At 41.6% G+C, this 25382-nt stretch overlaps 1 protein-coding gene across 1 annotated transcript; it reads right to left on the bottom strand.

Moving 5' to 3' along the window:
- Positions 1-21686: 21686 nt before the first annotated feature.
- Positions 21687-22475, bottom strand: LOC134863334 (high choriolytic enzyme 1-like). The gene has a single exon (XM_063881800.1). The coding sequence runs from the start codon at positions 22473-22475 to the stop codon at positions 21687-21689; it is 789 nt and encodes a 262-aa protein (XP_063737870.1).
- Positions 22476-25382: the final 2907 nt, after the last annotated feature.

Here is a 25382-nt window from a genome sequence, read left to right as displayed (position 1 = left end):
AAGCATTACAACACGTGATAGCATTGCTGTTCAGTAAGTAATTTTATTCTACATTAATAAAGAATGAGTATGTTTAAATGCATAAAAGAAACATGTTCCTATCAGTATAGTAAAACAAACGTGTGTGAGTGAGGATTATAATCAGTGATGTCAGTAACGCATTATTTAGTAATCTAATAACGCGTTACTCTAATCTGACCACTTTTTTCAGTAACGAGTAATCTAACGCGTGACTATTTCCAAACCAGTAATCAGATTAAAGTTACTTATCCAAGTCACTGTGCATTACTATTTTAGTCATTTTCCTGAGTAAACAGATATATTTTTGCTTTCTTCTTGAGTCTCGGGGAGTGAAGTCTATGCGACAATTAAGTCACGTGTTCAGCACGAGGACAACTCACGTGTAATACCACGCAGCGACACAAACGTAAACAACAATGGAGGAGGACAGAGATGTGCGTTTTCTAGCTGGAAATACAGTCACTATTTTGAGTTTGTGTCAGCTAAAGATAACAATATTAAGATTCGTTGTACACTCTGTGGTGGAGACAAAGTGCTATCTAGCTTCAAAAACACTACGTCAAATTTGAAGAAACATCTGGAGTCGCAGCACGGCACAGTCAGACTTACAGAGCAGGTACCACCAGGTGGTGCGAAGCAGAGAGCTGCGACTAAAGCAGGAGGCCCCCCACCACCCAAACAACAGAAGCTGGACCTCGGTGCAAAATCAGTAAGTGGGAGAGAGTTGAAGAAGTTGGTCGGGCAGTATGTTGGACTCATTTTTATGTTGTTAACTTGTAATCTGACTTAGTTACTTTTAAAATCAAGTAATCGGTAAAGTAACTAAGTTACTTTTTAAAGGAATAATCAGGAATCAGATTACTTTTTCAAGGTAACTATGGCAACACTGAGTATAATGTATGAGATGATAAAGATCAGTCATGATAAACTGTAACAATATGCCTACGAACATTTTAGGCAATAAAGTTAGGAGTTCCAGAAAATGTAAGCTAGCTAAACATTATCTTTTTTACTAGCTTACATTTTCACCGAAATAGCTAGATAATGTTTAGCTATAGTTAATTTAAGTAGTTGGACAGCTAAACATTATCCAGCTAACTAGCTTCCATTTTTCTCCTAAAGTTAGCTAAACATTAGCTAACCATCACATTGCGCTACAGTAGGTCTGCTGTTCTTGAAGTAGCTCTTAATATTCAAACAGTGCATTCCATGCACTCCAAGTTTGCAAAAGTTCCAGTGAAGTGACTATTTCAGAAACAAACCTTCCGCTGGTCCAAACAAAAACATCTCAATTGCTTTTGATATAGCACATGAAGGCCTGCTGATGACTTGCTTTCTGCAGTTCAAACGAAGATCGTCAAATTAAGACAAATCTCCATCTAAATCTTTCTAAAAGAAAATACAGACACCAGGGATTCACACAGTGACACCCAATGGGCTTTATTTAAAAAAATTCAATAACAGATGAGAAGCTTTATTTTTCTAATTTTAAGCTCCATCTTGTACAAAAATATCATACAACAATATATCTTTCAATAACTTTAATATTAGGTTTTTACTAGATACAGAATTCCTGCCTGGAGTACATTTACTGGCAATAGTGTTTGTAATTCAGGAAGTGTCACACTCTCAGGGCTGCCAACTCATGAATTGACCATGAGACTCATGCGGTTGACACTTTTCACTGACTACTTTTTGTATAACTGATACATTGCAGTGCGAAAAAGAAGACAGTGAGAGACAAGGCAGCACGGTGCAGCAGCAGCATCATAAAACACTGCAGTCAAGTGAGCCATTGAAAATGTCCTTATTTTAAAGCCTACTAAAAATTAAATAAACATTTGAATTTTTTTATGAAGTAATATTTAGTGTGACCTTGACCATTGCTATGTTTTTCATGGACACTATAATGACATTTAACGACTGTTTTTGAGAAAAAGGTAAGTGGAAAGTAGCTCCAAAAACAGTATTACATTCGTAATACCCTCCTATTTAAACCTTTAGAAAGAGGAAAGAAAGTCCTTTTCAGAATGACCCAGACTATGTTAGATTTCAAAAGATTTTACTGGACTGTTTTGAGTAAAATAAAAGGAAAGTTAGTTCTTGTAACATAATAATAGTTTTCATAGATTCCTCTTTCAAAATCCTCAATAGGATAGCTGATATTTTCAATATCAGCTGACCCTGACTATGACCATGTAAAGTCAAAAAGTAATTTTACCATACCACTTCAAACTAAATTGAAAATCTGCCAGTGCTAAAGCTCGAGTGGTCAAGTTCATGGCTACAGTTTGGTATTACACTGTTACTTCTTTGGTGGTAGTAGACTTTGTAGATTCAACATGCTTTGGAGGAATTTTAACCTGTAAAGTCACTTCCACTTGTGGATCAGAGTAACAACCTGTCTTTGTAACTTTTGTGTAACTAGCTAGGATATGATAGGTATCTCACCAGCCTGATTTCACTTAATGGATCCAGGCTATGCATTTCTTGCAAGGAGCTAGTTAGTTAGCAATGTTATAGTCACAGTAGCAAATCATAACAGACTGCTTAATTAACACAATCATTTTAATGGTGGTTTCTTTTTGCTAACTGTATTATGGTACGTGCCGTGTTACGGCAGAAACTGCAATCACAGCTAGTTATGCAACTTTCCGTGAGCAAGGCACCGTTCCCTACACTGCTCCCCGGGCCCCATACATATGGTAGCCCACTGCTCCTAACACTAGGATGGGTTAAATGCAGAATGTAAAATTCCCCCTCTGTGGGACAATTAACGGTTCCGTTCTTTTATCAACTTGTGTAATGTAGCGTATATTCTCTGAATTTTTTATCTGCAATACTTGAGATGAACAAATGGACTAAAAAAAAGCAAATGTATGTACGCAATATGAGACAAAATTCTGGATTCAAACCCCAAGGTAAAAACTCTCATGCCAACTGTGCTGCAGCCTTTAGTGTGTTCCCAGTAAAGCTCCTAAACATGACTGATTTTCACTTTAAAAAAGAATGTTTATGGCAATTATCACATACAGTACATTTGATGTCCAAACCACCAACACATCAACTCGACATGTTAGTTTAGCTTTGTGTTATTAGTGTCGGCTGGGTAGGTATCACCTGTCAACAACCGCTGGGTGTTTGCCTGAATCGCTCAGCCTCCCACCAGCCTTTAAGTTTGTGCTACTGTGAAGTGATTGATGACAGGTCAGCCACCAACGGCCCTGCAAAATTTCCAATTCTTCCACAGGGAAATTGCTCATTTCTTCACAAGTCTATTTCAATTTTTGCTATGCAGCATCGTGCTAAGTTTATGCATTACGCAGGCACCTGGACGCGGAATTGTGATGAATTACAAGCACGTTGGACAGAGTAAAGAAAAATGTATATATTAATTTGTATTAGTTTATTGTTCGCTTTTTTTTCTTGGATGGCTTGTCAAGGGGACAATTGTTGCAAGGTAATATAAAAGTAAGCAGGCGTGACCCTCTTATTTAGATAACCACCCTACTGCCTCTCTCTCACAGTTTCTACACGACTAACACTGCCGCTGACATTGTCAAGGGCTCTTTTTTTAAGTCCCCCTGCATTTTTAAAATATAGAAATGGTATCCTATTTGTTGCGGTGCGGGCTTCAAAGAGGTTATTTGTCATCATACAGATTTATGCTGTCATTCAGGGACATTTATATCACTTTAAGCTCTTTGGGTGTTCCAGCTTTGGTGCTGGGCAGACAATCATGCCGAGACCTGAGCTTCCCTCTGTTTCACTTCCCTCCTTTTAGTATTCCTCCCCTTTACCAGAGAGGAGTGAAAATGTAATGATTGTTACTCCTGTAAAGGGCACATGTTGTAAAAGTGCTCAAACAAAATGGAATGTGTGCTATACCTTGAAAACTCTCTTTGGTGATTAGCCTTTGGTGACAGGTTCAGCAAGAAATGGATAAAAACAACTGCTTATGTGATTGCAAGCTAAAAACAATCGGTTCCCAAAGGTCTTTCTGTCAATTTTAAAACATGAGTATTTTTAAAGATAAGCTTTCTGTATTGTCATTCATGTACATCCAATATATAAGGTGAATGATATGCTTTGGAAAAATTCCTAAAGATCTTGATATACAATAAGTATGCAGAGCCCTGATCTAAAGGGATCCTAAGCCTCTATCCTTCTGATGCTCTGATGGTGCCAAATCAACTTCTGGTGGAGTGACGGTGGAGTTATTGTCATTCACATCCGCCGCCTGAAAGCTAAGAAACATGGCAAGCATAACAGCTGAATTTTCACGGAAAGGAAAGGGGATTATAAAGAAGCAAAATGGCCTTTGCACTGCATATAACCATGTATTGTATTCATCTGGAAAGTATTTGCTTGAATCCTCTTTCTAGAACTTCCAAGGTCCCAAATGAATGGAAGCAGTCTGAGGGAAGAATACCAGTAGTCTGTATGCAGTGTGCCTTGAATAAAGTTAGTGTATCATGTATTTTATGGAATAAATAACTATTGCATTGCAGCAGGTCAAGGTGGCACAAGCACTATTGAGACATGTATATTTTCTGATTATTTTGCAAGGATATATATATTAGCCCATTATGTAACACAAAAGCAGAAAGAACAAAACAACACCTAGAATTGCTCCATCAATCCAGTCTCGGATAAAACAGCAACTTAGATTGATGTGAGATTTCGTAAAATCCACCTTTTTTTAAACAGGAACTCCAGTATTTTGATAAAACGGAAGAACTCAGAGAATTACCAATGATCTAACAGTACACAAAAACTCATATAGGTTTATCTCCAACTACTGAAATTAATTTAAGTGTTAAATCTTAATTCATACATACACATTACTTATTTTTAAAGCTAGGGCTAAACAATTATTTCAATGTAATTTCCTAGTGAGAAATGTGCAAGTATACATTTTATAAACATCACAACTGACACCATCTCCCTGTATTGTTTCACATCACTGTGTACTGATATATGATTAAACAGGGACTCAATATAGCACTATTTATTTAAAATAAAATCTACTTCTTGTATATTTAATATTGATATCCCTTTTAAACACACATTTTAAACCCCAAATTGCCTAACCTCTCATCTTCTTCACTTATAATACTTACGATAACCTTGATATAGGTCCTTGTAAGAGCATTACTTGCACCCCATGTGTACAAGATTACACGATTATCTGAAGGCTGGAATCTAAAGCATCATCCAATCCAGCATAACCTTGTATTAACCTACAATGAGAAGGATTTAGTATTTTGTAATACTCTGATGAAGAAATGTGCTTTTTTGGAGATGAAGCACTCCTTCCTAAACGGATCAACTAAAAGTAACTTTAAAAGACAAAAAAGAATTTGCTAGCATCATTGGCCTGTTTGCTGTAAACCACAATCACCCAGATGCACCATGTGCATCATGACTCCTGAGGAAACTGTGCTACATTATTAGAGTTCCTCACAGTAATTCAGTAGTCATTATGCAGAGGTTCACTCTGATGTCCTGCAAATTGCCAATTGCTTAAGCTAAGTTATATCTACCTGAGGCAGGCAGGCAGACAGTGTTTTTAAAAAAAACTGTTTAAAGCAAATGACTTTGGGGAAAGAGGCGGCTATTGCAGTGCTGACACTTGCACTGCAATAACACAGCAGTGTGAAAGACTGCCAGAGGAGTAGGCCTGTTGAAAGCATCAGGTTAGTCCCATGCAACAAATACTCAAAAAAAAATAAAAACAGTATATTTGTTGTGCTTTTGCCTACTAATGTCCAACAACAAGTTCATAATCCTCTCTTTACAGACAGTTCTTTAACCCTTAGATGCACGAGTGACTGGACCCTACACCCTTCCATAAGTGGGTCAAAAATGACCCATATTAGAATCAATGTGTTTTTATGCCATTTTTGTCAATTTGGTTAAGAATAATCACTTGTATAATATTTAGTGTTATATTCAGGACCACACAAGAATGATTTCATGTTTGAAATATCTTTATTTTTCACTTTATAACATTTTTGAAAAAGAAAATTACCCAGAACAGCAATAGAAAAATGTCAACATCCATTGTGTGTGTGTGTGTGTGTGTGTGTGTGTGTGTGTGTGTGTGTGTGTGTGTGTGTGTGTGTGTGTGTGTGTGTGTGTGTGTGTGTGTGTGTGTGTGTGTGTGTGTGTGTGTGTGTCTGTGTCTGTGTGTCTGTCTGTCTGTGTGTGTGTTTGTGTGTATGTATGTGTGTAACTGTCCAGTCATTGACAGTTCCTCTCTCTTTTCCCTGCTTTGCCTTCTTGTCTCATCACTGTATGCAGTTTGTTTCTGGCTGTGATCATTGCACACAGGTACATTGCATTTCCCACACCTATTGTTGACTTTGCGATCTTTGTTACTTGGGCAGATCTGACACCTCTTTCTCTTTGGTTGGCCCTGTCTGCTTCTTTCCTGTGGCTGGGTTGTGGCTTTTGTCATCCCACACCTTTCCATTGCTTCAATAATCGGGGTTTGCAGTTGGGGGCAGCCTTCTAGTCGACTCCTCATGTGTGGTGTGACAAGCTCCTTTGACAGCTCTTTGAGGAAGAGCCGTCGTGCATTGGTGATGCCGCTCTTGAATTCTGGGTGCTGGTCCTCTTATCATCGAAGCGCAAGGTAAGGCAAATGTCTTCAAATCTTCCAACAGCCATAGTAGCCTTGTACATGGGATTAGGTAGAGGACTCCCAAACAGCTCACGGACTGATACATCCCAGTTCTTCTCACTTCCTGCAAGCAGGGTCAATCCAATGAAGGCCATGAATTCATCTTTGGTGACATTTTTCCATTCTTTTCCTCTAGCTGTTGCTACTCTCCGTCCTTCCAAGTCTGTGCACTTCATCACCTCTTGTATTATATCATCAGTGATAAAGAGCTCCCATGCATCTTTTGGTGAGACAGTGGTGCTAAGCCCTTGTGCAGGCCCTGACCGACTTCTGAGGATATTGTGGCTCTGTGTTCTGCCCTGGGTGGGAGGTAACTCGCTCCAGTAAGAGCCCTTCCGACTCATTCTGTTGGACATGATTTGGACACTTTCTTCTTCAGAAGACACAGAAGAGGAATCTTCTGAGTCAGATTGATCCTGTTCAGTTGGATTTCCAGGTGGGCGACTGCCACTGCCACCTGGACAATGGTCTGGGTCCTCATCATCAGAAATTTCAGACTCGGAGTCCAACCCCGTTACTGCCTCTCCATCATCCAGCATCTGTAGGACCATTTCAGCTGTGTATCTAGCAGCCATGACACCTTGGATGAGGAAACATAAGAGTAATGTTTTCAATAGATCAATATGTAGCTATATAAATGAATACACTCACACACACACACACACACACACACACACACGCACACACAATACATATAGTAATGTTAGCTATCTTAGTTAGCTAGCTAGTGTTAGCTAGTTATAAAGTACGCTAATTTGTTGATACATAATAATAACAACAGTCATGAAACACACACACACAATATTATATGAGGATAATACTTACACGTATCAGCTCTTGCTGTGTAAAATAATCTTCCTAAGGGGTGACACTTCTGATATAGTCTGTGTGGTCCACAGTTAATGTATTCCTGACAGCCACAGTTGATAAGAATCAAAGGTTCCCATTGGATTCCATAGAAAATGCATGCGGGTCATTTTTGACCCACTTATGGAAGCTTGGGGTAGTAATACAAAAACTAGAATTTCTTAGAATGTATAAAAGGTAAGTTAAAAATGTAAATGGCATTATATCAAAAACATGTTTTTTGAGGAATACCTGGAATATTAAATGATAACAATTTTTCATTACGAAGATATTTCAAGAAAACATCCTCACCGGGTCATTTTTGACCCACTTATGCATCTAAGGGTTAAGATATCAACTCATCACGCTCACGTTCTTGTAGCCTAAACCTCCTTGGTTAGGTTTAGGCTACAAGAACGCATTGTTAGGATAGGGAAAATATCATTGTTTCGCTTGAACAAAACTAAATGCAAATTTAGTACATAAGTAACTTTAAAAATAATTCAACGTTGTAGGTACCGAAGTTACTCACAGGGCACAAACAGCGGTCTTTTGGTTAAAGTCCTGTGTTTGTGGAGCCAACCCCCGCCACGTAGGCTTTCTCCTTACACAGACTTTCCTGCGGCTGTACTTCGAGGTTCAACCTGAGCCAAAATGAATTGATTTTGTGGGAGGGGTACAACATGTACTCCATTTAGGCTGTAGGTAGGCTGATCAATTCAAATAGTCTATGAGACCAGCCTTTCCGAGAACCAGCACCTTATCGTGCTGGAGAGGTTTGTGTGCCCCGATGAACCTGGGCGCTGTGTTGTCTTGAACCTTGTGTTCCTGGTAGGGTCTCCCATGGCAAATTGGTCTCAGGTAAGGGGCCAGACTAAGATTGGTTCAAAAGACCTCATGAAAAACACACTTGAAAGCGAGGCTTGCCACGGAGCCCGGCCAGGCACAGCCCGAAAAAGCAACATTGGCAACACCTCCGCTTCCCCGTCCCGCGGGCCCACCACCTACAGGAAACAGCGATGGGGTCGGGTGCGCTGCCAGAAGGGTGGCAGTGAAAGCAGAGGGTCTCGACGGACCAGACCCGGGCGGCAGAAGCTGGCTTTGGGGATGTGGAACCTCACTTCTCTGGGGGGAAAGGAGCTGGAGCTCGTGCGGGAGGTGGAGCGTTACCAGTTGGACCTGGTGGGGCTCACCTCTACGCACAGCGTCGGCTCTGGAACCTTACTTCCTGATAGGGGTTGGACTCTATTATTCTCCGGAGTTGCCCAAGGTGTGAGGCGCCGAGCGGGTGTGGGGATACTCACAAGCCCCCGGTTGAGCGCTGCTTTGTTGGAGTTTACCCCAGTGGACGAGAGGGTCGCCTCCCTACGCCTGCGGGTCATGGGGGGGAAAACTCTGACTGTTGTGTGTGCTTATGCACCAAACAGCAGTTCACAGTATTCGGCCTTCTTGGAGACCCTGAAAGAAGTCCTGTATGGGGCTCCTGAAGGGGACTCCTTAGTCTTGCTGGGAGACTTCAGCGCACACGTGGGCAATGATGGAGACATTTGGAGGGGTGTGATTGGGAGGAACGGCCCCCCCGATCTGAACTGGAGTGGTGGTTTGTTACTGGACTTCTGTGCTAGTCATGGATTGGCCATAACAAACACCATGTTCAAACATAAAGATGCTTATAAGTTTACGGGGTACCCGAGCACCCTAGGCAGAAGGTCCATGATCAACTTTGTTATCATATCATCGGACCTGAGGCCGCATGTTTTGGACACTCGGGTGAAGAGAGGAGCGGAGTTGTCAACTGATCACCATCTGGTGGTGAGTTGGGTCGAGTGGCGGGGGAAGCCGCTGGACAGACCTGTTAAACCCAAACGTGTTGTGCGGGTGAACTGGCAACGTCTGGAGGAATCCCAAGTCCAGGAGGGCTTCAACTCACACCTCCAGCGGAGCTTTCCAGGCATCCCTGTGGAGGATGGGGACATTGAACCAGAGTAGGCGGTGTTCAAAGCCTCCATTGCCGAAGCTGCAGCGGGGAGCTGTGGTCTCAAGGTCTTAGGTGCCTCAAGGGGCGGTAACCCTCAAACCTCCTGGTGGACACCGGTGGTCAGGGAAGCTTTCCGACTGAAGAAGGAGGCCTTTCGGGATATGTTATATTTGAAACCCGTTCTTGATGTTTAAAAGAGAGTAAAGTAAATCATGACCTGGCTATGTGAAAATGCAAAAGTCAATCCCTTTCCTTTTGATAACAAGTGAAACACTAGTATTTATAATTTGCTTTGATTTTATTATGTACTTTGATAGTAAAGCAAATTTAGGGCTAAAGACAGAAACATATATGTACGCTGAAGATTCACAAAACAGATCATGCACATTAAGGCATGAATATTTCAGTATCTCATTTATTAAAATAGTTTCTAAAATCCAAATAATGTCTGATTGAAAATCAATTGTTGATTCAGTACGGGGAAGAAGTGTGACTTTTCAGCCAAACTCACAATAATACTTAACACAACTTTGGCTTGTTGTGTTGGTTTTTATACAGGCCATTAGTTGCAATATCTTTGGCAAGGGCTTTATTAAACATGAAGCGTTGTGAATCAATACAGAATTTTTGAAAATATAAGCGTCAGAGTCCTGACGCTTACATGAATCTATGTTCACCCCCCTTCCCTAATGTTCAGTATGTGTGTAAGCCTCCCTCACCCAACATTGTATGAATATCCACTCCACCTCTCGGATGTCTTGGTAGCCACCACGTGCTTATGTCACCCCAAGAAATAAAAGTCAAACTTGATTTACCTGACAAGGGCTCTTTGAGCTCTCCTTGACCGAAAACTGTGTCGGATCTGCCTCGGTAGTGAGACGCAGCATTGAAATATTTCAACTCACGCTCCCTTGAAATATGTCCCATCCCCTCTTTTTTTGCTCGAGATCTCCTCTTTATTCGGGTGGTGTCTCGGCGTCTGGCAGTTGTTCAGCTCGGCTTGGTGCTCAATCTTATTAGAGGGCGGAAGGTGGTTCAGAAGGTTTACGGTGACACTGACAGACCCCAACCACTTACTCACCTCCCGCTTCCCGTTTTCTTTTTTCTCAATGCACACATGACTGCACACTTCACATACCCACTGACAACGTAAACACATGGCTAGCTCGCCACACATGTGGAGTCAAGTTGACATTTCCTCAAGGTGTGTGTAATAACTGATTACATGCATATAGGAGAATCAAAGTTGGCATGTTGCAGAAACGCCAATGATTTGTAGCATATCAGTCATGTATAATGCAATTCAAATCTATTACATCTGAACCCCGCATCTCCCGGGCCTGTGACCTTGGCTATATGCTTCTCCAGAGGCTCCTTTTCAGAACAAAGTACTGTTGACTTGTTGGTCATTTGATTTGTTGAGGGCATTTGCCCTGAATGTGAATGTGAGCTGAAACGCTAGCAGTGTCTTTCAAGGTTGTTGTTTGTCTTTTGGCCTTTATTTTCCCAGGTTTAAGCCATTTATATAAGGAGCATAATAGCCATGCCATTCCAGCTCAAGTAATACAGCACATTAGCACATTGACTACTGCCAAAGCTCTTGAGTATCAGTAATCAATGGATAAATGAAAAGAAAAGCTAGGCCACGGTGAATAATGAGGCATTGTGAGGAGGGCAATAAGCTGCTAAAACCCCAAGTGAAGGTAGCAAGACCGTGCGGCAGTGACAGTCACATTTCTGTCCCCGTGGCTATTCTATGCATTTAGCCTGTAACGCTTTAATCCACCACCTTCCTATCGCTCAAGATCCAGCATTGGGTTGTCCTGCTATAATTGTGTTTTATCGATTCTGTCTTTGGTCTGACGCCTAGATATCTCCTGTAAATGGAGCTGCACAGATACTGTGAGTTTACCTGTATAAATATTTCAATAAAAAAGGCTTTGGGTATTAGGTTTTCCGAGGCCGTCTTTTGAGTCCCTGATCCCCCCCGCCAATCCACAACTCACCCCCCAATGCCGGCGCCATTGATAAGGGCTGACTCGAAGAGTAATATGGACCCATATTAACGCCTGTGCTTACCCAGGTTCAGAAAAGTTCGGCTCCAGCTGAACTGCAGAGGAAAAAGCTTAGTGTTGATGTGTTATTGAATTTTCCTTTAAATATAGTTCATACCCAAGGCGCAGGGCTTAAAAGAGAGACAGGCAGACTGCTATGCTAATTCTGGCGCCAAGTACAAAGGTCCTAAACAGGGATAATGTGATGAAATCTGTTTCTAAACAGATATAAATTCAATGGCGCAGTCCCTGCAGGTTTGTAAGAGAGGTGCAATGGCTGGCTGTCTTTGAACTACAAGTCCTCTGTTCCCCGACTGACCGTGGAGATGGACAACAAAGCGAATCATCCTCCACTCATCCTCTCCAGACATGAATTATAAAGGCTGTCTCTTCTCCACTACCCCCTCTTTTTTCTTTTTACACCTTTTATTTTCCCTCGGGTCTTTTTCTTTTTTGGTCTGGCCTCTAGGTAGGGTGGAGTGTGCTGCTCGCTGCTTGTGCGAGGCCTTCCCGTCTGTCAGTCTGTTGGCAGCACAGGGGCTTTGTGCATGAAACGAAGCAATGCGCCGCCTTTTGCCGGGTCCCTAGATTACTTTTAGCCACCCACAATGCTCTCCTTCTCCTCCCTCTGCCTCCTCCGCTCGCTATCTACATCTTCAGGGTATCTACAAAGTGCCCTCCGCACGGCGGGAGTGACAGAGAGTAATAAGAAAAGCGGCTAAGAGGCAGGTGCACGGAAGCTTTCATCTTTGTTTACACGTGTGTACGTGCGCAATGTCTCAGGTGATGTCTCAACATGAAGGGAATGGACTCCAGTGACAGATCATTAATAATGAAATAAAATTTGGGCTCTCAGACCCCGCACAGACGTCCAGTTAACAACCAAGAAGGATTTGCCCCAGAAACTCTCTCAACCACAAATATATTGGCCTTACTGGCCATCAGCTGCTGTGACCCCCCCCCCCCGTCTCCTTCCTCTTTCTTCTACACATTTACTCATCGTTCAAGAAGAAGAAAAAGCCCGCCGGTGCATTGAGTTGAAATCATCAATTAAGCATGCTCATTCTGGTACAAAACAAAGATTATTCCAAAAGAATGAAACCATCGTTCCTCGCGGATTCGCCGCTAATGTTTTGATGCAATATACATTCAATCTTTGTCTTGCACATGATTTGTGTGTTGTTTTATTGCCTCGTGCACTTGTGTTTGCTTTTTTTTCCCCCTCACTCCTTTGTTTTCTTCCTCCTGGCTACATGATGCAAGTATTTCCACACTAATAATCATCTGTGATTTACAACCGTGGCTCAGTTATCCCAGCACTTGCACTTTGATATGCACACAAACTGCCGCCAAACATCTGTCAGAAAACATTCTCATTGTGTTTACTGTGGCCCTTTTCTTGTTCCACTCTTTTCTTTTTCCGTCTGCAACTGAATGTGATTGTGCTCGTTTTGAAGAATAAATCTGGTTGCTTGGGCAGAGGTGCAGCCCCCGCCGTGGGGACATGCCGGGCCAGGGTCAGGATGTGTAGTCAGGGGGAAAAGTGGAGCAGTAGCATAAATTAACACCTGAGCCCTGCGAGGCTGGAACGCACTGTACCATGCTGCATCAAGGGGGAAGAAAGCGAGGTTAGCATCTGGATGCACAGTACCCGGCCATTAGCAAACTGGGACAATGCAGCGGTCTCTACGTGAATGTGTGTGTACCTGTAGGTGCCACTTCACCTCATCTGAAAGGAGGCATTTAAAAAAATCCCCCATCAACCATGCTGTGTGTGTTTGTTTGCTTCTTTATTAGCTTCCTTTATGCAGATTTTTTTTCATTACGCCCATTTCGATGCAACCGACCTTGCACGATTCTCCTATGAATCGTTCCGACGCGGAAAATGTTACTCAGGGGTTCCCTCGTATCGACGCTTGCTGCTGGATAGAATTGGTGTTTGGCTAATAGACTATAGGAGTTAACATGGGGTAGGTCCTGTTGTTATCGAGTGCTTCATATTGGTAAGAGTAAAGTGCTGTAGGAAGTAATAGACTTGGTGGTTGTTATCGCTCCCCGGGGCTGCAGGAGGCAATCATCTAACTAAATGAGACTCATAGACAGAGAGAGAAAGAGAGACAGATATCCCTCTGGAAAGACTATTGATGGCTGACAAATCACCGCTTTTGATGTACTTTTCAAAGTGTGCCCTAACAGCAACGTTCTTTTATTTATTCACAGGGTTATTTATTTATTTATTTTTTGCACCACGCTGTAGTTTTACTACAAATTCGGATTATGATCAGAGATTGTAAGACCCGAACGGAACCCCAGGCTGTTAGGCATAGCGCACACGCCTGGCCTTGTCATTAAGCAGGAATATTTAGCGAGAGCATGCTCGAGAACTAATTACCAAGCTGTCTCGATCGTATGCCCCCACACACCTATCCCACCCCCACTCGCCAAGGAAATGAGGGGCTTCGAGCGAAACACGATTGGACTGGAGCGACAGCGGGGCTAAAGAGGGACAAGAGCGAAGTCAACTTGACATGATAAACACAGAGACAGAGCTGAATTTATCAGACAAGACAGCACTGTGTTGTAAATTGCAACAGGCCTCAGCCCATTTACATCAAGTGATTGAAGAAGGTGTCCTTCCCACACACATACTGCAGACAGGGTGATGTGTGAGTGCATACAGTATGTGTGTAAGTGTGTGCGATATAGACCTGACACTCTCCCAGACAGCTGATATGTAAGTCGGCACCAGCACAGCCTTTAAGATAGACTAGAATGGAATTGTTACTCGTATTTGCAGCGCATTTTTGTATTTACTTGTGTGTTGTCTACATTTTGGTGTTAAGTCGGTGTTTCTCAAATTTGGGAAACGTTCCCCAGTCAAGAGGGTTTATGGGTACAGATGATCTTTGGTAATGGCACAGGGTGGGAAGTCCAATGGTGATAATGTTACAATTTGAACTTCAAATTACTGTTGAAATCGACTGGACAGTAAATTAGCATTAGCTTGTGGAAAGCACAGTCCTGCTTGGGTAACTACCCATTCTAAAAGCTAGGTAACGTCACTCAGGTTGCTTTGAATTATTTATCTGGAACACTAAATGAGGGTCCCAATTTGGAAAAGGGTCCCCCTGTCCATAAATACATTTTTTTTTAAATGTTTTGCATTGGCACTAGGCCAAATTCTTTCTCAAAGGGAATACATATTTGAAAACAGGTAGACTCTATTATGCTCATTTTCAGGTTAATATTTGTATTTTGATCCTCTCTTGTGACATGACAAAAAGGTCTTTATTTTTCTCATACTGCCTGTGCTGCAGCACCTCTTTTCACCCTCTATCTGAAACCAGAGCCCAGTCTGCTCTGATAGGTTAGCTGTTTAGCTCCATTGGGATTGGTCAACCGCAGAGAGCGCTCCGAAGTGTTACATAGTGAAGTCACTATGGGTAATTATGGGTGATTATGTCTATTGCTTTTGTGCATGTGGAGTTGCAGGGCAGTATACAGCAGAATATAATATAATAAAGGCTGTTTTACTTTTAGAAAATCTATGTTCTTTACAATAATTAATCAAACAGCCCAATAGCAATCTAACTCTTGGGGGATAAGTGCTGCACTCACATTGAACATTCCACAAGAGTAATGTGAATTGATTGAATCCCCAACGATTCCTGAACAGTGTGTGTGTGTGTGTGTGTGTGTGTGTGTGTGTGTGTGTGTGTGTGTGTGTGTGTGTGTGTGTGTGTGTGTGTGTGTGTGTGTGTGTGTGTGTGTGTGTGTGTGTGTGCGCATGTGTGTGTGTGCGCATGTGTGTGTGTGCGCATGTGTGTGTGTGTGTGTACAGTGTCCCTAAAGGTAAACACCCCGATTCATTAGACAGCAGAGAGAGATAGTGCAGTTCAAAGAAGTAAGCGTCGTCGTCGATGTAGAGCATAGCTGAACATCATATGGCCAGATATTATTCCACGGACCATTTATTACCCTGTCCGCCTTCCATCTCATCTATTATTCATTACACAATCATTTAACTAAGTGCAGTGATTACTTAAATGTTTAATACTGCCATAATCAATATCGGCCTAAGCCTTTCAGGTGGACAGAGTTTTTCTGGCATTAAAGTCCCATCACCTATTGAGTCTATCAGGTTCAATTGAACATGGTTACAGTAACCGCCCACATTAAAAAAGGTCCTTTTATCAATAGCAGTGGAGATATGTGGTATGATAATTGTTCATTTCTGCCTTTGCCATCAGGTTATCAGAGTCAATGTTCGCGCTTTTCTATGAAGACAGCGCAGCAGGATAATGGTCTATTTTAAAGTTGGCTGGCAGCTCGACTCTATTAATGCCTGCCAAGTGAGTCAAAGAAGAAAAATTCCGTTATAAGAAAAAGAAATGTTGCACTCCCACATAATGACATAATGAACATTGTGGTGGCCTTATGAAAGGGATTTTTCATTTTAACGATGACTGTGTTGGGAAGAGGTCTATGAAAAAGATGTAAAGTGAATTATCTTGATGCATCAACCCACGTATCGCCCAGCCTACCATCCATTCTCCCTCCCAAGAATTTTTAGACAATCAAATCAGATAGCGACTGCAAGAGACACAACCGGAGTGTGACATTCACATTTGCAGTGAGTTCACATAGATACTGGTGCCATAAACATGCACTTGCCACCTGGATTGTGTGTCAGTGTCAAAGCCTGGCTTATAGCACCTTAATCATATCATCCATATGTAAGCAGCGGTGGTATTGTATTCCCTTTGCATCACTTACTCTCTTGGATAATCCGACCTCAACGAAGGAGCCACGGTATGAAATACGGCTTTATGTCGTTGTCGCGGGCTCGCTGGTGGCATGGATTTATCTCACAGGATTTATATTTCTCTCCCCGTGATCTCTGAAGGCTTTCAGACGGCTGCCGAGTGCCAAAGGTGTGTTAGACGAACAGGATACTGGGAGGCAAATTATGCCGTGGAGCTTGTTCCTCTGAAGGATGGCAATCTGTTGAAAATCAAACTACTGAATGGAGGGTTTTCTCAAAATGTAAAAAAATTGTATTAAGTTATTACATGAAGTAGCATTAAATGATGGCAATAAAAGTGACATAGAAGTATATCAAGCAGGGAGGTACACAGCAACACATTTAGGGCCATTTCAGCAAGAGATAAAACTGCTACCAAAGTATTAGAAAACACCACCTTTCATTGAAGTTGCTTTTAGAAACTACTTTTCAGATTAGTCGAAATTATAATTCATATTACATTAGACAGGTTTTACAAAAGGCTGATTTTACCAGTTATTTGTGTGTATTTGTTACTTAAATGTTGAGTGGAAGCAGGGATCAAACATTTTTTTCCTGTTTTTGGCCAAAAGGGTGCATATATTCATGCAGTAAATCACTACAATGTCATATGATCACCTTCTTAAAAGGGTTATGTTTAATTTTCTAGGCAAATAGTTTTGTATTTGGTCACATCCAGCAGACAATGGGAAACATTAGCATTTCGCTGGAGTTCTGTTTAACACCACATGAGTAATGTTATTCAGAAATTCACATCCCATTTAGCTCTAGCTTGGTCATTAATTCCTGAGAAATATGTACATCTACTTCTTAAGCTGTTATATGCTAACCAGCCATTAGCTAATTTTGTTAGGTCTAGGCAGGTTGCAAATTATTTTTCATACTGATCAACTACACAAAAATGTTGTTATTTCTGTATGCAAACTTCAATCTCTGAGCACACTTTAGGGCACAGAGATGTTGAATATTAAGTTTATCTTCAAACAGCTCTTAAAGACTTTTAAATGAGTTGTTCCATGTATGGCTTCTGAAATATATTTAATGTTATGGGTTCCTTTACTCATGCTATAGTTAAATACCAATGATTACATTCTCCCTGCTGCACCTGTTCAAATGAACAGTTTTATCATTCAACATCTTAAAATAAATGGAGGGAAACCAAAATTAAATACATTAATATATACCATATATAATAAGTCAATCATTATACTCAGTAGACAAAAAGTATTTTCAACTTCAAAACAACAAATGACCCCTATCTGAAAATCATCACCACTTTAAATGTGTCCAAATACAATCCTTTCGCTTTGATTAAAGGGAGTGTGGCTGCTTTCTTATCACAAGGACTACATCTTAATAAAGGTCATGTCCAGGGGCACTACCCCTAAAGAAGCGTTTGAAAGAAGCTCTTTGTCTGTTATGTCAACAACTTGACCACAATTAACATGTCTGAAAGTAACCTCACATGCGTGAATTTTAATGATTCAATCAGACCATGAATCTTACACCATGCTCACTTGTATACTTGTATGCAATTATAAGCCAGTGTGGGTTGAACAGAAGCTAACATTCAGGCTGTGATGTAAGAGAGAAAGTAGAAATAATGGCTGTGTGATGTAGACCCAAGCATCATTAGAAAACAGCATTAATTCCCAGTAGCATCTGCAGGCCCAGCTGTATGTGAAGCCCTCTGAGAACTTCAACCCTTTATCAATATGACTACAAAATGTGAGTGTGTTTGTGTGTGTGAGTGTGTCTAGAGGAGTTTTCAGCGAGCTGGTAATGAATGTCTCTCTGGTGGATCAGCATGTAAACACTGGAGAAGAGTGAACTCTGGCAACAGCCATTCCCATTTGGCTCAATTAGGCCTGAAACTGAGACAATCAATGGCGCTGGTCTTTCTGCCGGCCCGCCTGTTGGCGACGGCGTCGCACTCAGTAAAACAAAATGGGAATAATCAAAGTCCATAATTACTTGGCCTGAGAGGGTGCAGGAGTACGTTTTCACTCAGCTACAACCAGGGCGACGGCGCACTGACTACGCCGGTGGAGATGAATGCAAACAGCCTCGTAGAAAAAGTGGAAAACAAAACACAGTGGGAGCTCTGTGCTGTATGGATATCCCACTGCTGCTCAGAGAGAAGCCCAGCACTACGCACAAGCAATGGCCCAAAACTCTGCTTGGCGGCAAATGAAACACCAAGGGAGATGTGGGAATATGATGAAAAAGTAACAGTGACGTTTTGTTTTTTTCATCACCAGGATCATACGGTTGGGCATAAGGACACATATAACAATCTGGGAAGGAATGAGAGACAGTGAGCAAGAAAGAGAGTCAACATAAAGATGTTAAAAGGGAAATATATATATATAGCAAGGGTGTCCTTTAAAGGGGTGATTGTTTGGGGATTTGACGACTTACATGAAGGGAATGTTGGAGGGAATGCTGGGAAAGTGGCCCAGATTCGCAGGGAGCATATCTGAGAGATCTGGACAGATATGTGAGCCTGGTGTTTGGTGCCCGGCTGAAAGACCTAGAACTGAAGATAAATTATAGCACTCCTGTTTCCTGCACTGCAATTTTTAACCACTCTATTGAATTTACTAATTTAAATAATGTTTATCTTGGTTTCTGTATTGTAGCAATCAATTGTGAAACCATATAAGAAATGTGATTTTTTTTTGTAAGAATTCTTAATTTCAGAAAAAAAAACATTGGACAAATTCTGTTTAAAGCACTACAGTAGAGCCAATAACACCAAAAATGGCATCAAAATGGATCCTTCAGATTAACACTTTCACACACAGAATAATACGTCCATAGTCCATACACATATTTCAATTTTAGTGCATTGCTTGGCAACATTTTAAAATAACTGTAATAAATAACATAAAATGCCAGAAGAAACAGAAAATCCATTGGGCTTATTTGAGGCCTCCACCTTAATGATAAAATTCACAATTTCATTAAGATCAAGCTAATAATATACACAAAATAATAAAAATGCAATAGTGTTGGCAACATTGTAGAACTACATTAATTGAAACAACTGTTAAATGTAAACGAAAAAAGCAGTTACAAAACTAATGTCATGGGTCAGCACATGCAGAGGGTGGCAGCAGGGAGTAAAGCTAACCAGCTACAAAGAGGACGAAGAAGTCCAAACACACCTGAAACGTATCTTGTTTACCCTTGTATTTAAAGCCCTTGGTTTTGGTTGCTCAGTGCTTGATTTCCAGTTGCTTGCTGACACTTCGGCTCGCTAGACTTTTGAGCCTTTAGAACCTTACTCCAGTGAGGTTAAATTATTTGTATGATTGCCTCTGACCATTTTTCAACCTCTTCTATTTCTTGATTAAAACTAAACATATCATATATAATAAAAAACTGCAAAACACAAATGGACCAAAGCTGTCGAATTATGTTGAATGGTCTGCACTAACATTCACAACCCTGTAAGATTTTTTCACCAAAAATGGGCAAAACTCATCTTAAGTTCTGCATGAATCCTATCAGCCTCAGTTTGATGCTATCATGACCTAAATATGGTCCAAACAAATGGCTGCCAAAACTTTTCCAATCTGAGTTTTTGCCCTTTCATTTTTTTTAATCTTTTTGTTTTTTATGTGTCCTCATTCCGGTTGGTGTTGAACTTGGCCACTTCTTGTAAATCCATGAGAGTAAAATGCTTGCTGGGCACATTGTGGCAGACTATGGCACGAGGTAAAAACAATGAGTATTGGACTGTGTTGCTGCAGTGGGAATGATGGGAAGGGGAAGGTGATGCTGGCACAGGCCGGGGTCACGCTGCCCCTGGTATTCTCACAGAAGGTGGCCGGCCTAATGATGAGGAAGATTGCTTCTGTGTAAATGGCTGCCAAGTGGAAGTTGGATAGGGGTGAGGTGTGTGAGAGTGTGTACGTCAGGGGGTTGTTAGATACCTCGATATCTGGCCCCACATCAGAGAAATAGATTGGCTGACAATATCCGCCCAATCCATGCACTCCCACACATTCACACTAACGGCATGCAATTATATGCACACACACATACACACACATATAAGTAGATTTGGTTTATGTAACTTACGAATATAATGGGAATACAACCTGGACATATGGAGGCATTAAGATTTTTTTTCTTGGTCTCTTAATTAGATTCCTTTTTGTGTAAGACATCCATGTATTTTAAGCTAAATAAGTGAAGGAAGTTGTCAAAGTGTGTGCTGCCCCATTCGATTTTAACTGAGATCTAATTTTTCTATTATTTCTTGGATATCACTAACAGTGTGGGAAAATGAAAGGTCAGATAAACGGTTCAGCAAACCTCAAATCTTCAACATGAATTTTTTAACATAACCTCAAGGGTAGTTGCTGGCAGACCAGTTTAATAAAGTTGTACATTTTGCTCAAACTTTGATAAAAAGTGTTGTACATAAAAAAAGATGAATTTAAAAACCCATATACAGTGGTTAATACAACACAACAACTGGTTTTGGCATGAGTGTCAGGCTGCACTTAAAGCCTGACAAATGCTAAATGCTAACAACTGTAGGTTAACATACCACAAGTGACAATGTTGACAAACTTGACTGATATTCAGAGGCTATAATGTTTAAAATGCCCACCATCTTGAGCATTTTTCTCAAATAAACATTTATTTTTCCTTTTACAAATGTACATTAGTACACAATAGGAGGTTGTCCTAACTGTCTTACTTTCTAGAGTAGGAACATGATACAGGCACAAAGCCTGTTCATAGCTTAACCATAAACCACCAAGGCTCTTGCTGTTCCTTAACTTGTTTGACAATTTCAAATCATCTAGTCACCTGTCATTCCTTCTTCAACATGCCCGCTCAGGATTATTATGTTCTCAGGAACAGCAAGGCTATATTCACTCATGACCTTATATGAAGTAATAGGGTTAATAGGGCAAAGTGAGTTTAATGTGCAAATTGAATGATTTAGAAATGTGCTCTCGCTTCTTTGGGTATGGAATGGTGCACTACAGAGTCCTGAGATGAAACATGTTCAGCTAATGTTAGCTTTTTATTTCACCGATTGCATTTTCCCTTCAATAATGAAAAGTTGTTTTAATATGTGGAAATTATTGTGATTGCATTACATTGCTATGGGGTTTGCATGTAAAATATTTGCGGGAACACAGATAAAGAGAACAAAAAAGGCAGCGTTGAGTAACTTTGCAATACATTTATTACAAATGAAGTTGCCTGAAAATGTGATATATTACAGACAGACAAAAAAGTTGGAATTTGTTGCATTTAGCATCACCGTTATTGGCAGCCATAGAGCGTGTTGATCCTCACGATGTCCCAGTAGGACATGCCCTTCCTCTGGCCAATCTGGACGTTAGGGTTGGGGATGGGGGTGATGGTGTCTTTCCCCCACTGGCTGGAGAAAGCGGTTTTTCCGTAGTGCATGATGGAGGTGTAGTCATAGGGGGTGTTCAGGTTATTGGTTGCCTGCCTGTAGAAATTGAAGGCTTTTTCTCGGGGGATGTATTCCCAGTTGATCCTGACGTGAGAGTCGCGGTCGCTCCTGGTCTGTTCGTGCTGGAAGCCCAGAGCGTGGTTGATCTCGTGCTGGATGATGCCGTGGTAGACGCAGCCCCGCCTGTTGAGAGAGAGCACCTGTCTTCCTCCCGTCCTGCCCAGAGAGGAGTAACACCCGCCCTTGTTCTCAATGCTGATGTAGTCATACTGGTCGTGACGAGGGACGAAGCGGAGGCAGGTATAACTGTTGAAGGCCCTCATGGCGTAGTCGATCTTCTGCCTCTCCCAGCTGGTGAACTCACTGCTCACGGTAAAGGGGATCGTCACCAAGCCGTTGGAGCCTTTCTTCCACTGGCAGCTCTGGTACCAGCACGTCATTGCGTTTCTGGTTTTGGGAGCCAGCAGGTCTCCTTCCAGCAGGAACTCATCAGTGCCGTTGTTAGAGGTCAGAATCCTGGTGGTGATGTCAACAGTGTCGTCTTCTTCTTCTTGGCCTGCTTCATCCTCGAGAGGAAGTGCCTGAGAGAGGCCGAGCAAGAGCAGCAGCAGCAGGCTGGCAGAGGGAGTCATCTGCAGGGTCGGTCTGGAGGCTGTAGAGCTGCTGTGAAGAGACTCAGTGAAGCTTGATGTTTGACAGTTCAGTCCAGGGTCTTTATACGCTCCTCTACAGGTGTGTCCGTAGGAGGATTATGGGTTGGGGTCTACACTGCTAAGCCTGAACAAACCTCTGAAGGGAAGACTCCACAGACCAACCTGCTTTTTAAACATGGTTTGTTACCTTTGGTCATTAGATGGATTGGCGCAGCTTTAGGTTGGATTTATTAAGCTAAACATGGTCTCTAACCAAAACAATGTCATATTAGAGTCTCTAGTAACTTAAAGTAAACGGAGCAATAATCTTTCAAACTTCCCGTTAATATTTGTTCCAACTTTGACTGATATTTGCCAGCTTACATTGTTAACCAAGCGCCTCGAATAAAAGAGTTCTGGTCAGTAAATGCAGTTAAGTTTCCATTTATTTTCTCCAACTCATGGTTTCTGCAGTGTGGCAAATAAAACAAAGGAATACATATTTTTCATCAAATAATACACAAATTAAACAAGTGGTAGATAAAGTAAATCAACACAGGTTGCAGTATACATGAAACAATCAAGATCAAAGTAAAACTCAAAATCTAAGGCCTCGTTCACACTGCAGGCAAAAGTGGCCCAAATCCGTAGTTTTGCTGATGTGACTCAGATCTGATTTCTTTATAACAGTGTGAACAGCACAATTCACATGGAATCTGATTTTCCAAATCAGATTTGGGATACTTTCATACAGTGGGGCAAAAAAGTATTTAGTCAGCCACCAATTGTGCAAGTTCTCCCATTTAAAAAGATGAGAGAGGCCTGTAATTTGTATCATAGGTACACTTCAACTATGAGAGACAGAATGAGAAAAAAAAATCCAGGAAATCACATTGTAGGATTTTTAATGAATTAATTGGTAAATTCCTCGGTAAAATAAGTATTTGGTCACCTACAAACAAGCAAGATTTCTGGCTCTCACAGACCTGTAACTTCTTCTTTAAGAGGCTCCTCTGTCCTCCACTCGTTACCTGTATTAATGGCACCTTTTTGAACTCGTTATCAGTATAAAAGACACCTGTCCACAACCTCAAACAGTCATACTCCAAACTCCACTATGGCCAAGACCAAAGAGCTGTCAAAGGAGACCAGAGACAAAATTGTAGACCTGCACCAGGCTGGGAAAACTGAATCTGCAATAGGTAAGCAGCTTGGTGTGAAGAAATCAACTGTGGGAGCAATTATTAGAAAATGGAAGACATACAAGACCACTGCTAATCTCCCTCGATCTGGGACTCCACGCAAGATCTCACCCCGTGGGGTCAAAATGATCACAAGAACGGTGAGCAAAAATCCCAGAACCACACGGGGGGACCTAGTGAATGACCTGCAGAGAGCTGGGACCAAAGTAACAGAGGCTACCATCAGTGAACCACTACGCCACCAGGGACTTAAATCCTGCAGTTCCAGACGTGTCCCCCTGCTTAAGCCAGTACATGTCCAGGCCCGTCTGAAGTTTGCTAGAGGGCATTTGGATGATCCAGAAGAGGATTTGGAGAATGTCATATGGTCAGATGAAACCAAAATAGAACTTTTTGGTAAAAACTCAACTCGTCGTGTTTGGAGGAGAAAGAATGCAGAGTTGCATCCAAAGAACACCATACCTACTGTGAAGCATGGGGGTGGAAACATCATGCTTTGGGGCTGTTTTTCTGCAAAGGGACCAGGACGACTGATCCGTGTAAAGGAAAGAATGAATGGGGCCATGTATCGTGAGATTTTGAGTGAAAACCTCCTTCCATCAGCAAGGGCACTGAAGATGAAGCGTGGCTGGGTCTTTCAGCATGACAATGATCCCAAACACACCGCCAGGGCAACGAAGGAGTGGCTTCGTAAGAAGCATTTCAAGGTCCTGGAGTGGCCTAGCCAGTCTCCAGATCTCAACCCCATAGAAAATCTTTGGAGGGAGTTGAAAGTCCGTGTTGCCCAGCGACAGCCCCAAAGCATCACTGCTTTAGAGGAGATCTGCATGGAGGAATGGGCCAAAATACCAGCAACAGTGTGTGAAGACCTTGTGAAGACTTACAGAAAACATTTGACCTCCGTCATTGCCAACAAAGGGTATATAACAAAGTATTGAGATGAACTTTTGTTATTGACCAAATACTTATTTTCCACAATCATTTGAAAATAAATTCATTAAAAATCCTACAATGTGATTTTCTGGATTTCTTTTTCTCATTCTGTCTCTCATAGTTGAGGTATACCTATGATAAAAATTACAGGCCTCTCTCATCTTTTTAAATGGGAGAACTTGCACAATTGGTGGCTGACTAAATACTTTTTTGCCCCACTGTATGTGGCCCTAAATCAGATATAGGTCTGATGTTTTGCAATGCGACCTCAGTCTGAACAGTCATGTCGCAATTCATGTTACTTCTACGTCATTCTAGAGCGACAATCATCATAAATCTGCACCGGCGGGGCGGAAGTCACTCAGACGCGGTGATTACAAACATGGCGGATGTCACGATCCCACCACTCCTGGCTCCGACTCCACAAAAAGCCATTGTTAACAATTTTGCTCCCATTCTTCTCATCCTTCTTCTGCTCATAACTTCGCCGGCTTCTACTGCACAACAACTTAAGAATGATACCGTATGCGCCAGTGGCGGGCCGTGCATTTCACACCTAGGCCTTCAGTGATGTCCTACACAGTCCTACCTGAATTATTCCACCTCTTAATGCCATCATTATGACGCCATGGCTCTAGAAACTATACATTTAGACAGAAACGCAGTATAACCGGGCGTTGCATCACCTTAACATAGTCAAGTACAACAGAGTTATATTAATATTTCCGAAGCATTTATAATCAATACATCAGCATTTACAGTTAACTTAATT

Source organism: Eleginops maclovinus, chromosome 4, assembly GCF_036324505.1.
Source record: "Eleginops maclovinus isolate JMC-PN-2008 ecotype Puerto Natales chromosome 4, JC_Emac_rtc_rv5, whole genome shotgun sequence".
NCBI lineage: Eukaryota > Metazoa > Chordata > Actinopteri > Perciformes > Eleginopidae > Eleginops > Eleginops maclovinus.
This window is presented reverse-complemented; position numbering and strand designations above follow the sequence as displayed.

Bases quoted from the DNA above. Each gene is read 5' to 3' on its own strand.
- LOC134863334 (XM_063881800.1), bottom strand. From the start codon at position 22,475: ATGACTCCCTCTGCCAGCCTGCTGCTGCTGCTCTTGCTCGGCCTCTCT.